Here is a 14181-nt window from a genome sequence, read left to right on the forward strand (position 1 = left end):
GGGTAGGGGTTTTTGATTTTTTTTCCCCTTGCCTACAGAAGAAGTACGGCAGAAATATGGCCGTTCGGGAAAAGGGGCATAAGATGCCACGCCAGCCCTGACTGTTGCTGCTGGAACCAGCCACCCTCCTCCTCCTTCCCCTGTCGGGCGCCCTCCCTCCTTCCCTGCCAACTGAGGCGCTGCCTCGAACCCCCAAAGGAATTTCTCCCTCTGCCGGCACGAAGAACACGCGGCGACCCGCTTCTTTCTCCCCGCCCTACCAACGCCTGCCCAGCTGCCAGCCGACGGCTTAGAAAGGAGGAGCCGCGGCGTCCGGGCCAGGGAGGAGCAAGCTACGGTCTGGTCGGCAGGCCTTTCGCTTTGCTGAGGCTGGACGAGCGGGAGCAAGCGAGAAAAGGTGTCCGGAGGAGGAGGAGGAGCAGCAGCCATGCCGGTAGGTGCTTGCACAGCACCCTCTAATCCGAAACTCGAGTTGGGGCGGCGAAGGAGAAAAAGGAGGGCCCGAGCCCAGGAGGAGGCGCTGCAAAGGAAGTTTCCTGGCGGTCCTTCTCGCTTGTGTAGCGGCATCAGCTCTCCGGTGCCCCTCTGTGATTTCCTTTTTTTTGAGGGGGTGGGGTGGGGAAGAAGCCCTTCGCCTTTCGTGGGGAGAGTCCTGTTTATCTTGCTCCCCGGTTTGATTCCCCCAAGCGCCCCCCCCCAGTCTGTAAGATCTCCTAAATCAGCGTTTCCCAACCTTAGGAACTTGAAGATGCGTGGACTTCAACTCCCAGAATTCCCCAGCCAGCTATGCTGGCTGGGGAATTCTGGGAGTTGAAGTCCACGCATCTTCAAGTTCCTAAGGTTGGAAAACGCTGTCCTAAATCGCCTTGGGATTCCAGAAGAAAGGATGACCCGTCGGCGCGGGGGTTGCCCCTGGGCGGAAGGGACGGGCGAGGGGGATTGTCGCGGAGTTTTGCTGAGGCTTCTTCTTAGCCTTGCCCAGATTGATGTCCTCCAGAATTCCCCGCCAAGTCCTAATACTTCTAGAGCAGGGGGTCTTCAAACTTGGCCCTTTGATGACTGGTGGACTTCAACTCCCAGAATTGAAGGCTGAGGAATTCTGGGAATTGAAGTCCACCAGTCATCAAAGGGCCAAGTTTGAAGACCTCTGTTCTAGAGGCATCGGTTTGGTTAAGGCTGCTGGCAGTCTTTTTTTTTTTTTCTTTCAAAATGAGGCGTTTTGTGAGAAATTAGTCCTTTTGGCCAACGGGATTTTGCAGATGTTTTTTTAGACCTCGCAATGGTATGCTACCCTCCCCCCACACCCCCCCAAAACAATAACCTGGAAAATTGTGCTTGGCCACACAAAATCCTGCGCTTCATTTTTCCACAGAACAAATGAATCCTTTACTATTCGTGCGTGGCTGTGTGTCCTATTGAATACATTTTTTTTCTCCAACTTGGTACTCTTCTGATGAGTTTCATCCTATCTTGAGTGTTTTAGCCCAACAAACCTGTCGGATCCAAATGATCTGTCACCAGGATTGGGAGAGAAGACCTGAGGTCCTCCATTATTAACTGTAAAGGATTTGTTGTAATTTATGTCAGTACAGTATACACCCTTCCTGGCCATGTTCTAGGACTAACAGTATATCTTTGCTCCAATTCCATATGAAAGAGCATGTTTTATAAAGCCGCCTAATTTGCCTACCTTCTCAAGCTTCAGTAAGGGTTATCTGCCAATAAACTGCTTGATTTGAAGTATCAGCTCAGGCCAAGTGAAATCTTCTCTATCCATTGGTTTTTGCAGATAATTGTGGCCTTCCAGATAGAACTGCTTTGGATGCTTAAGATACATATATATACACACTTTATGCTTATGTATTTATTATTAAATTTATTAAATGTATTATTATTAAAGTTATTAGGCACATGAGAAATACTCCCCTTAAAACAGCCATTTCATGATGCCAACTACTGCTTACATAATAAGCAGCAATTTCTAACTAGCTATGTACAGTACAAAAATTATAATAACTCCAATAATTTCTAGCTAGTAGTCACTCTGGCTAGGAGTTCTTGTAACTTAAGAGTCTTAGTATAATGCAGGAACATTGGTTTGGAGAGTACTGTATTTGAGTAACAACATCCCAGTTTGGTAAAGCTGACAATACTTTTTTTTAAAAAAAATGAGCATTTCTAGCAGCACATAAAGTGGACATAGACCTCAGTAGCGTTAATTGAGTACTGATGGATTGCAATTAATTAGCTGCATTTGTATTACTAGGATACTAGTCCTTAGTTAAACTGGGTTTCCAGGTATGCATGACATGATTATCTGGACTGTCTTTGCACAATTCACAGAATCTCCATCTTCTGGTCATTCACAATGCAATTATGGCCTTTAACCCTAACATTTCCCTGTTTTTACAATAATTTTAGTTGTATTTTTCCTCCATGAGGGCAGAACCCTATATAATCAAGTGCTGGGATCTTAAAAAAATATTATAGGTTCCTCTTTAGAACGTGTTCTTCAACACAGCAGTTGCAGTTTTATGTCTAGTTGTTTATAAACTGTTTGCATATTGCAAAATTTAGCCACTTTGCGATTTATATGGAAATATCCTGGACATTAACTGATGCGACAGATTAACAGAGCCTGTTCTATTTAATTTTATATCCGTCCTCTGTTCTTCCCTTTTCCACAAAATGTGGTTCAGATCCATAATCACCACACTAAGAAGTTTATTGCTGCAGGAGCAGCAACAATGAAAAAAGTGTTGCTGGGAGTGGGGAAGTTCATCCAAGAATTACAGGACAAGTTTTTCTGCCACTTCTGGCTAATCCATGGTGATCCAAGTATCTTGTTGCTTTCTGTGGACTGGGGAATGAGGTTTCGAGTTTGTAGAGTGGCATCACTGAAGCCTGTGTTCTTTTCACTGTACTGTTACTCAGCTATGGCAACTTCCCAGCTTTGCAGGGGGCGTGGAAGAGCACACAGGACCGCCATATGCTTTCTCTCATTCTTTTTTCTCTCAGAACTTAAAACTAACCACTATGGCTTTCTTTGTTCTGGATAGAAAGTAGGCAAAAGAAGTCATCACCCTTCCTGTACTGACCCTGATGCACTGACTGCATCATGGGCCTTATGTTAGATAATGGGAGATGTGGGTCTGAATAGCTTTCTCTGTCATATGTGGCACTCACTGTCCATTGTACCTCAAGTTCTGGAATAGAAAACTTGACAGAGTCTTGTGGCATCTAAAAGATCAATCAAATACGTCTGATTAATTGGGTTGATATCCATGAACGCTTACCATATTATGGAACTACCATAAATACGAGAGTTTTTAGTGTTCCCATATAGCAGTGATGGTGAACCTTTTAGAGACCGAGTGCCCAAACTGCAACCCCAAACCCACTTATTTATCACAAAGTGCCAACACGGCAACTCATACATTAACATCTTTTGTCTTAAAAGAAATATACAATAACAAAGCTTTCAATGATACAAACAACTTTTTACTGAAATCTCTGGTGATTAGTGTGTCTCTTAGGGGAAACAAACTAGACTTTCAGTCATCCTTCTTACTTCTAGTGAAAGTAGAAATGCTTAGACTCAGAGATTTGGCCCTACCTACATTAGGGCTTGCATCCACTTCTGTCCACACATTCCTTAAGTAGGATTCCACACTTTTCTCCAATTTCAATCTCGGTGAAATGTACCTGAAGTGTTACTTTAAAAACCGGTTAGTCCTTTTCAGAATGACACTTGCTTCTCTCCTTGACTACCTCCCCCTGCAACAAATTCTAGCAAGAGTGCACAAAAAGCCACAGAGACAATTGGATAATTCTCCAAGGGCTGGCTGAGTTGTTCACAAAGAATCCAAGTTGTGGTTCACAAATTATGTTTGCATGTTTATGTTCTATAAAGCAGACATGTCAAACACAAGGCCCGGGGGCCAGATCCGGCCCACAAAGTGGTTTCATGTGGCCCGCGAAGCCATCCTGGAAACAGTGAGGGAACGGCCCCCACTGCCTTGGCCCAGAGACCCTCCTTCTGCCAGAGATCTGTCCCACTCCTGCCCAGGGCCCCATAGGCACCCTTGATGCGAACGATGTAGAGCTGGCCATGCCCACCCAGTAAGCCATATGCACTCTAGCCACGCCCACCCAGTAGGCCACGCCCACCCTGGCCATACCCACCCGGCCCCCTGAGGGCAACCGCAATGCTGATGCGGCCCTCAATGAAATTGAGTTTGACAGCCCTGCTATAGAGTGAAGATTTGTGAATATTAGTTAACATAATATTTAATTGTGCTTTGCATTGTACATGTAATTTAGACAGTGATGAGTTTCAGTAATCTTATTGTTTTAATTCTCATGATTTCAGAAACATGAGTTCTTTGTGGATATGACCTGTGAAGGATGCCTCAATACTGTAACCCGTGTTCTCAACAAACTGGGAGGTGAGAGAAGTTTGGCAGACTCTAATATTTCCAACTGTTTACAACTGTTCTTGCTTGGAACACTTGAGAGTTTTGCTCATAACCTATCTAGAAAAATTGACATCAGAAACTCAAAGATCAGTATCAACTTTATAAGATGATATCCTACTAAAATATTTTTGATAATTCCACCGCACTTGAACTATGTTCTCCCCCACAGTATGCCACAGTAAATTCATATTTATGTATTGAATTTATTATTAAAGACTGCCTTTCTATTAATATGGATAGTTGCCTGAACTAAATAATATCTGTTGAGAAATACATGTTGAATTTGCATTTTATGATTTTTAATGAGAATATGGAGAATCCCCTTCTGAAAATCATTTCCTCTGCTGGATTATTATAGATTGTCCTGTAAACTTTATTTGCATCATTCAGGACTTGATCCTACGTTCATTTAACAAATAAGTTTTCTATGTAACTTTTGGTCTGAGAAGACCTCTACTACTCTCTTTCTGATCTTAATAGGGCTCTACCCTCCTCCTGTCCTAAATTAGAACTGGTATAATGTGGCTTTTTGAAAGATATCTTATACAGAATGTATACTTCCATGTTCAGAACTAAATGAAGGCCTTATGAATGTGATTCAGTGAAATGCACCTAGAAGCTTCACGTTAACTGTTTTGTATGTAAACATATATTTATGTTATGATTAAGGTGGATTGAATGGGTGTACAGGAAGTCCTTGAATTACAACCATTCATTAAGTGATGTTTAAAGTTACAGTGGCATTGAAAAAGGGGATTTATGACCTGTCCTCACACTTAATGACCACTGCAGCATCCCCACAGTCATGTGATCAAAAATTAGGTGCTTAACAACCAGCATGTATTTATGATGGTCGCAGCATCCTGGGATCATGTGATTGCCATTAGCAATCTTCCCAACTGGCTTCCGACAAATTCACTTAATGGCCACATGATTCACTTAACGACTGAGATTCACTTAACGACTGGCAAAGCAGGTCATAAAATCTCGGCTAACAACTGCCTCACTTAGCAACAGTAAATGTGGTTGAGAACTACTTGTCTAGCTACTAGTCATTATGCACATTTATCATTTTTGACATACCATATGTCCTGATTTTATATCCAGCGGGCCTCGGAGAATTTCCTGTTGTGTTTATCTTTTCTAGATAATAAAAAAAGTTTCTATCAAACTTTGGAAAATATGTATGTCTTCTATTGCATTTTTGTTGTCCCTGGAAAATATGTATATTTTTCCCAGAAACACTGGAGAATGTGCACACGTCAGCACAAGCCCAGCAATAATATTGTACTTTGACCATGCAGTAAGCAAGATCTCCAAGTAACTTTGGTAATTTGACAAATCAGCTAGGTGTTAATAGGTCAGTATATTCTTTTCGCAAGCAATGTTGGGCAATTTTATATAAATCAATACCTGCTGAGTATAATCCAGCACTACTGTGCACATTATGCCCATGTATCCACATAGATAAATAAAACTGTTCTATACTGTAGTACTGCATAGAAATGAGTATCATTTTGATCAGTCACAGATTTATATTCTTAGAGGTCAGTTTTATTTCAAGTAAGCTGTGCCACTCCCTAAACCCTTAATACAGGGTTGGGAACCAGACCGTGGAAACGGTGGGCAAAGGTACCCGGATGAAACTGCATTTCTCAAAGCAGCACAAAACCATACCATCTTCCTTTTCTACCCCCACCACGCCGCCACTACCACCTCTACTGGTCCGCCAAGTCGTAAAGATTGGGGACCGCTGCCTTAATACACACACAATAACAGAGTTGGAAGAGTCCTTGGAGGTCTTCTAGCCCAACCCCTACTCAAGCAGGAGACCCTATACCAGGGGTAGGCAACCTCGGCTCTTTTATGACTCATGGACTTCAACTCCCAGAAATCCTGAGCCAGCATAGTCATAAAAGAGCCGAGGTTGCCTACCCCTGCCCTATACCATTTCAGACAAATAGCTGTCCAGTCCCTTCTTAAAAGGCTCCAGTGATGGAGCACCCACAACTTATGAAGGCAAGCCCTTCCATTGGTTTATTGTTCTCGCCGTTAGGCAAAAAATACCATGCCTGTTATTTCTTTCCTCTCTCAGGTGTTCAGTTTGAAATTGACCTACCCAACAAGAAAGTGAGCATTGATTCCACTCACAGTGTTGATACATTGTTGGACACCCTGAAGAAAACTGGGAAAAATGCCTCCTATCTCGGAGAGAAATAAACATTTAGAAAAATGTTGCTGATTGGGCTCTTTTGCTTTAAGAAAGGTTAGTTGTCAGAATTATTTAAAAACTGCTGTCTGAGCACAACTGAATATGATGTGAAATGTGCTGGAATAGCAGCCTCAGGTGTTAATGAAATATATTGATCTGTTGTTAGTTTTGTGAAGACTAACTACTCTCTCCTGCTTCAGATTAGCAGAAATAAAAGGAGTTAGGTGTGAAAAAAATTAATGTCATATTTTTATATATGTGACTCTGCCCAAGAGTAGAGACTGTGCATCACCACCCCATCCCTTGTACAAAAAAAAAGTTGTATTACTTATAACTGGATTTGTGTTGGGGCTATATAGCTGTGAAGACAAAGAAAGTATCCAGGCCAAGCCTTATCCAGCATATTGCTGAGCAAGCAGCTAGGGCTGCACGTAGCTGACATTTTAGGAGGAGTTAAATCTGTCCAACAACCAGTTTGGTGAGCTGGAGGAGCAAAGGACCAGCTTAATCAGGCGTCATCTTTCCCTCAAAATCCTACAGCATGATCCTTTTTCTTTCCAAATTCTGCCTTGTGCAGGAATAACTACAGAAGTGTGCTTGCAGCAGCCATTCATGTCCACAAGGAGAAGTGTTTAGGCCCTATGTTTATTTAATTTTATTTGTTAAAGTACTTTTACCCCTCCTAAAAAGAAAAATAGCCTTTCAGAGAACTGGAGACTGTGCAGGTAGCATTGTTATAAGATTCAGCTAACCACAGATCATTTTTTCAGTCTTCCCTTCTCTTTGATAAAACTGATTGTACACACTTCTGTAGCAGTTCAACTCTTCTGGCCACATCAAGTCTCATCCCACATCCAGCCAAAACATAAAGCTAAAATTTTGATAAAATCAGTAATAAATGGGTTTTGTCAAAATATGAACCTGTCTCACATGGACTGAACAGTATTTTTTTTTAATAGATGGAGTACATCCTTCCTCCTTTGTACTTCAGCTTCAGGTTACAGTTACAGATTGAACACTTTTCCTTACGTGAATTGGAGAGTGGGTTGTATACAAACCAAGATGATGTCACACATTCAGAGAGGGTCAAAAGCATCATAGAACAAAGTGTCTTAACCATCTTATGGGAAGCAAGAACGAAAGATGCTATACATACTTCTTGGAAAATCAGGTTCTAGAGCAGGGGTCTCCAAACCTGGCTGCTTTAAGACTTGTGGACTTCAGCTGCCAGAATTCCTCTGCCAGCATGGCTGGCTGAGGAATTCTGGGAATTGAAGTCCACAAGTCTTACAAGCAGCCAAGTTTGAAGACCTCTGTTCTAGAGCATGGGAACCACTACAGAGATGGCCCAAATTCCATGGACCCCCTCATGGAAGAAGAACTCTTACTGGGCCTTCTTGAGATGATTGAGCTGAATGGACAAAATAAGTTTTTACAAAGTAGTGCCTGGTTCCCAAACGCTACAGAACAGCATATTTGGGCTCTGTAGGCAATCAATAGCACTATGGGCCTGGAAGCATAGGTAGCCAGTGCAGTGACTTTAAAATCAAATGTATTGTCCTGTAATAGTGATGTTGTCTTGCCAGCTACTGGCTACTACATTCTGCACCAGGTTATTTCCAAAGGCTGCCCTACACACAGCATGTTCTAGTAAGCCAAACAAATAGGCTTTATATTTCTATCTGAGGATTTTTTTAACAGAGAGATCAGTAGGATCCACTGCTATGAAGTATGCCACTTTTTATTTTTGGAGGAATGTGGATAGGGTACGGTAGCGGCAGAAGTAATCTATTGTGCTAGCTTCCCATCTACACTGAATTTTGATAGCTACCACATTGGAATAGCTTAAAGTAAAGGATGAAGTTTTAAAAGTAAAATCAGAAATAGGAACATCCAAAACACAATAAAACAGAGACAATAGTTTCTAGTTCCACCAATAGCACAACTCAAGAGGATTATATCAACACCAGTTACTGCTATTATGAGAAATCACTGTGTTTATTTTATATCCATTTACAGGTAGTCCTTGACTTACAACCATTTGTACAGCAGCACTGAAAAAAGTGACTTATAACCACTTTTCATATGACTACTGTAGCATCCCTGTGATCATGTGGTCAACATTTGGACGCTTGGCAACTGGCATGTATTTATGACAGTTGCAATAACCTGGGGTCATATGATCACCTTTTGCGATCTTCTGACAAGCAAAGTCAATAGGGAATAGAAAGTCAATAGATTCACTTAACAACCGTCTTACTAACAGTTGCAGTGATTCACTTAACAGCTGTGGGAAGAAAGGTCATAAAATAGGACAAAATTCGTTTAACGACTGTCTTTCTTAGCAACAGAAGCTTTGGTCGTAGGTCGATGACTGTATATTGTGGATGTATCTGTACAGTATTTTTAAACTCTAATAATGTATCACAATTTGCTTAAAGCGGTTGTGCTATGTAGCTTCCACCAGCAGGTGGAGATCATGTCTAACTCTTACTTCCCCTGGTTTTCCAGCAATGCTTTTAATATGGCTTCAGTAAGAAGGGAGTTACCTCTACTTCTGTTGATCCTGTTCCTTTGACTGCAGTTGCCTGGCCAGATGTTGAAAAAGAGAGAAAGGAAGAAAACAATTTTCCGTGGGAAAAAAGACTAAGAGAAAATGTGACCCCAGATGGCCCAATTTTCCTCTTACAAATGTAACGCTTATGCATTCTTCTGTTATGATCTTGTAATAAAGCAAGGAGCTGTTCCTATTTTCATGTAAAAGTCTCGACTGTGCATTTTTTCAGAAGCAGCCAGTAGCTTTTAGAAGAATCAAGCTGGTTAATTCATATTCACCTAATATTCTACAGCAGACTTTTGCAGACTTGTGCCCATTAAATGGCTATGACGCTAGAGATGATGAAAGAGTGGCCAAATATTCTTGAGAATCTCAGATTGCAGAAGGATATACAGGAATGTGCCAGGACCAAATTGAGCTCATGTAGTTTTTACATTCACTCTTACTATACTTCCCTTTCTATAACCAATAGTGCTTCTAACCCTCCCTTCCCTCCTTTTCTGCAATTTATTTATTTATTTATTTATTTATTTATTTATTTATTTATTTATTTATTTATTTATTTATTTATTTAATTTATATACCGCCCTTCTCCCGAAGGACTCAGGGCAGTGAACAGGGCAATACATAAAAACAAGATACAAAAATTAAAAATTATTAAAAAGTAATTAAACAATGCCCATAATAAATTAATACAGATTAAAAATTGAAGTCCATTTATAAAATCCCACCCCGTCCCATCAGCCAGGCCAGCTTGTTTAAAGAAATGGGTTTTAAGATCGTGCCGGAAGGAGCGGAGATCGGGCGCCATCCGGAGCTCGACCGGAAGATGGTTCCATAAATCCGGTGCACCCACAGAGAACGCCTTCCCCCTGGGGGCCACCAGTCGGCGTTCTTTGACCGGTGGCACCCTGAGGAGGCCCTCTCTGTGGGAGCGTACTGGGCGGAGGGAAGTTGACGCCGGCCGCAGGTGCTCCCCAAGGTATTCCGGACCCATGCCATGTAGGGCTTTGTAGGTCATTACTAACACCTTGAACCTCACTCGGAAGACAACTGGAAGCCAATGCAGCTCGCGGAGCAAAGGTGTGACATGGGAGTGTCGGGAAACTCCCAATACAACTCTCGCGGCTGCATTCTGTACCACCCATCTCAACAGTACCTCTAGGTGGCTTACAGACAATATAGTGATATAAAGCTCACACAATTATCGGCAGAAAAAATAAATCTGGTGGTTTTATTATATATTAATCCCCAACTAAAACCAGAACTTGTACTAATCATTGAGCATGATAGATTTCCTGGGGCAGAAGTTAATTTGCACGGGACTATGCCTCAGCTAATAATAAAATACTGTTTTATAAAGAAATTATAGATTTGAGATATAGATATATTAATTATTTTCTTTTAAAAATTGATATTTGATAGCCGGTTAAAATGGAGTGTTTTTCCCCACAGCTGGATAGAACTTCTGAGGAGAGAAATCTCTAAACTACCCCTTGCATACATAGGCAAAGTTGGAGTCCTGACAGTACCATGCTTTTGGTTTTGTGGCTAGACATTCTTCAGACAAAGCCATGAAAACCATTTTGTATTTTAGGCCTCATTATATTGAAATTATTAGGATTTAAGTACTTAATGATGAATTGATTTCATTTTTAATAAAACCTGAGTGTGGAATTGGAATTTGTGAAGGGCATTTCTCCTAATTTTTTAAAATAAACGTAGGCTAACTTAGGAGAGTGCAAAAGTTGGGTTGAAACTTAACATTAAGAAAACCAAGATCGTGGCATCCGGCCCTCTCAATTCCTGGCAAATAGATGGGGAAGAAATGGAGGTAGTGACAGATTTTATTTTCCTGGGCTCCAAGATCACTGCAGATGGGGACTGCAGCCAAGAAATTAAAAGACGCTTGCTCCTGGGGAGGAAAACAATGGAAAATCTAGACAGTACACTAAAAAGCAGAGACCACCCTGTCAACAAAAGTCCATATAGTCAAGGCTATGGTCTTCCCAGTTGCAATGTATGGCTGTGAAAGTTGGATCATAAGAAAGGCTGAGCACCAAAAAATTGAAGCCTTTGAACTATGGTGCTGGAGAAGACTCCTGCGAGTCCCTTGGACTTCAAGGTGATCAAACCGGTCAGTCCTAGAGGAGATCAACCCTGACTGCTCTTTAGAAGGCCAGATCCTGAAGCTGAAACTCAAATACTTTGGCCACCTAATGAGAAGGAAGGACTCACTGGAGAAGAGCCTAATGCTGGGAAAGATTGAGGGCAAGAGAAGAAGGGGATGACAGAATGAGGTGGCTGGATAGAGTCACTGAAGCAGTAGATGTGAGCTTAAATGGACTCCAGAAGATGGTAGAGGACAGGAAGGCCTGGAGGAACATTGTCCATGGGATCACGATGGGTCGGACACAACTTCGCAGCTAACAACCAGAAACTTAGTTCAATAACCAGAGATCTATTTTCTGCACACAAAATTATTTAACATTAGATATAAACATAAGTGTGGCCAGGTTTATAGCTGATTTCTCTTAATCCTTTGCAATTGTTAAAAGGGAGAGATGAAATTACTATTTATGTGTATGATGCCTTTATTAGTTTTACAAATAACTCAAGGGGGTGAACATATCCAACACACCTTCTCTTGTTTTCCCCACAACAACAGCCCTGTGAAGTGGGTTGAGCTGAGAGTGACTGACCCAAAGTCACAACTGGCTTTCGTAAGCTAAGGAAAAATTCTAAGCTTTCATATTTTCAACATTACACTTAAGAAAAATATCAAATTATGTCTCCTTACATCTTCAGATCACAGAATGAAGCATAACAAAAGATAAACATAAGCATAACATTTTTTAACTATTATCAAGAAATTATTTTCCTGGGAGTTCTACCTATATTCCAAATACATGGCATTTTTTTAGGCACTCAAATTTCTTTACTTAGCATTTCAGGGTCATTACAACAGTTAATATCTTTAAAAAAGCAGTGGAAAGTAAGAACATTTTAAAAAAATGATTGTATAAAAGTTGGTTAAATGTTCAAGCTATACCACATTTTATGTTGATTTCAAGTCTTTGCTTCTACTCTGCTTTGGTAAGTATAGCATTTATTTTATTTGATCAGATACATAACTGTGCAAATTTTTTTGCATTTGTTTAAAGTCTAACTAGATCTAAACAAAGTAAGGGAAAGTAATTCAACAAGACCATTCACCAAGATTAAATTAACTGAATCAGGATAGAGAATTCTGGGAACTATAGTTCCAATACTTCCAAAAGCCTTCAAGTATTATTTATCTGATTAGATTTCAGGACTGTCCATTTCCACATCAACTTTGGATAGGCTCACAATATAAAAAATAAATAAAAATAAAATAAAATATGAAGATGTAACAAATACATCTAATAAGGAGTTGATCTACCCTACCCCAAAGTCTGGGAAAACAAACAGGTCTTCAAGGTTTCTGGAATGTCATCATGGTAGGAGCCATCCAGATTTTGCGGGGACAAGATTTCAGGTGCTGTGTCAAAGAATCTACTTTCTGAGTCTAGAAATATTTATTTATTTATTTATTTATTTTAATTCCATTTATATCCCGCCCTTCTCCGAAGACTCAGGGCGGCTTACAAGCTTAGCAGTAGCCTTCATTCTATGTATATGCCTGCTTATTAGGGCTTTCACACACACCCCAAGCGGCATTATTACAAAGTCAGCTTAATTGCCCCCAACAATCTGGGTCCTCATTTTATGACACTATTTAATCAAGGAGACCTAGAGAATGCCCACTCTAATGGCTCTTACCAATCAGGCAGATACCATTGGAGATTGGTGGGTCCTTCACATAACGTCAGTTCTCCCATGCCATGCAGAGCTTTACAGGTGATAACCACCATCTTGAATAACACTCAAAAACATACTGGCAACCAGTGCAGCTCATGAAGCAGAGATGTCATGCGAGCATGCCTAGACAGACCCCCACTGCTTGTACTATTGTATTCTTGACCAGTTGACGCTTCCAAGTGTCATGGCATTTTTGACAGTTTTCAATTTAATTTAATTTAATTTAATTTCAATTTAATCTTACTTAAATTGTATTGTTTGGAGCACAATCCTAAATTTATCATTGCAGGGTTATGAGAAAGATTAATCCTCTTTGAAGTATTTGTGGTTCATGGCCCCTCAATGTGTGAGAAACCCTTTCTATCGTTGTTATGACTTGCTGTCCTTCTTTAAAATATCTGTTGAAATAATAGTAGTTTTTTTGAAAATATGCATTGGTATATCCCCGTTATTTTAATATTTCTCCTTTTGAAAGGCTATCAGGATTTATTATTAGAACCAGTGGTTCCTTATTTAAATAATACAAGCCCTGGCTCCCATTGATATAATCGTCAACTCCCTGAGATCATCTTCCTTCAGTCAGATCTGCAGCATTGTTCCTTTTCTCTTAGTTTCACAGACAACTAATGACTTGTGTTTTTTTTCATTCATTTAGCAATTCGTGTCCTTCTCTATTTACCACTCTTGTCTTGCAAGCCTCAATCTTCCATACATCATAGTCGTCCATAGAAGAGAATATATGTAACTCAGGGCTGAACTGTGGAGCCCATGGTGCTCTCTGCACTTGCTTGCTTGCTTGCAGACATTTCAGGTAACATCATCAAGTAATGTAACAGCTGATTACATTACCTAATTGGGTATTGAAATGTCAACAAGCAATCAACCAACCTCAGCACCAAGGGCTCCCATCATTGTCATCAAGAGATGGGTCCATTCACCTCCACCTCCTGCTATTAGTAAGGACGGTACTGGTCAGTTTGGCTAGCCATGAGTCTTTTGTGTATCAATTACTGAACAGCCTTATGGAAAAGATTAAGTGTCCATAAGGAAGTCAGTTCTTCCATCCAAGTTACATTAGGAGATGGAGTAAG

At 40.8% G+C, this 14181-nt stretch overlaps 1 protein-coding gene across 2 annotated transcripts; it reads left to right on the forward strand.

Annotated features, from left to right (window-relative positions):
* The first annotated feature begins 304 nt into the window (after window positions 1–304).
* Window positions 305–9447, forward strand: ATOX1 (antioxidant 1 copper chaperone). 2 transcript variants are annotated; one of them, XM_083351808.1, is made up of 4 exons: window positions 305–433; window positions 4373–4448; window positions 6574–6744; window positions 9202–9447. In XM_083351808.1, exons 1-3 carry the CDS (start codon window positions 428–430, stop codon window positions 6696–6698), a joined length of 207 nt encoding a protein of 68 aa, XP_083207934.1. In that variant the 5' UTR covers window positions 305–427; the 3' UTR covers window positions 6699–6744; window positions 9202–9447. The 2 variants fall into 2 exon arrangements, with proteins under 2 accessions (XP_083207934.1, XP_083207935.1); XM_083351809.1 differs by having other exon boundaries at window positions 9275–9447.
* Window positions 9448–14181: the final 4734 nt, after the last annotated feature.

Source organism: Vipera ursinii (genome assembly GCF_947247035.1).
Source record: "Vipera ursinii genome assembly, chromosome: 2".
Lineage (NCBI taxonomy): Eukaryota > Metazoa > Chordata > Lepidosauria > Squamata > Viperidae > Vipera > Vipera ursinii.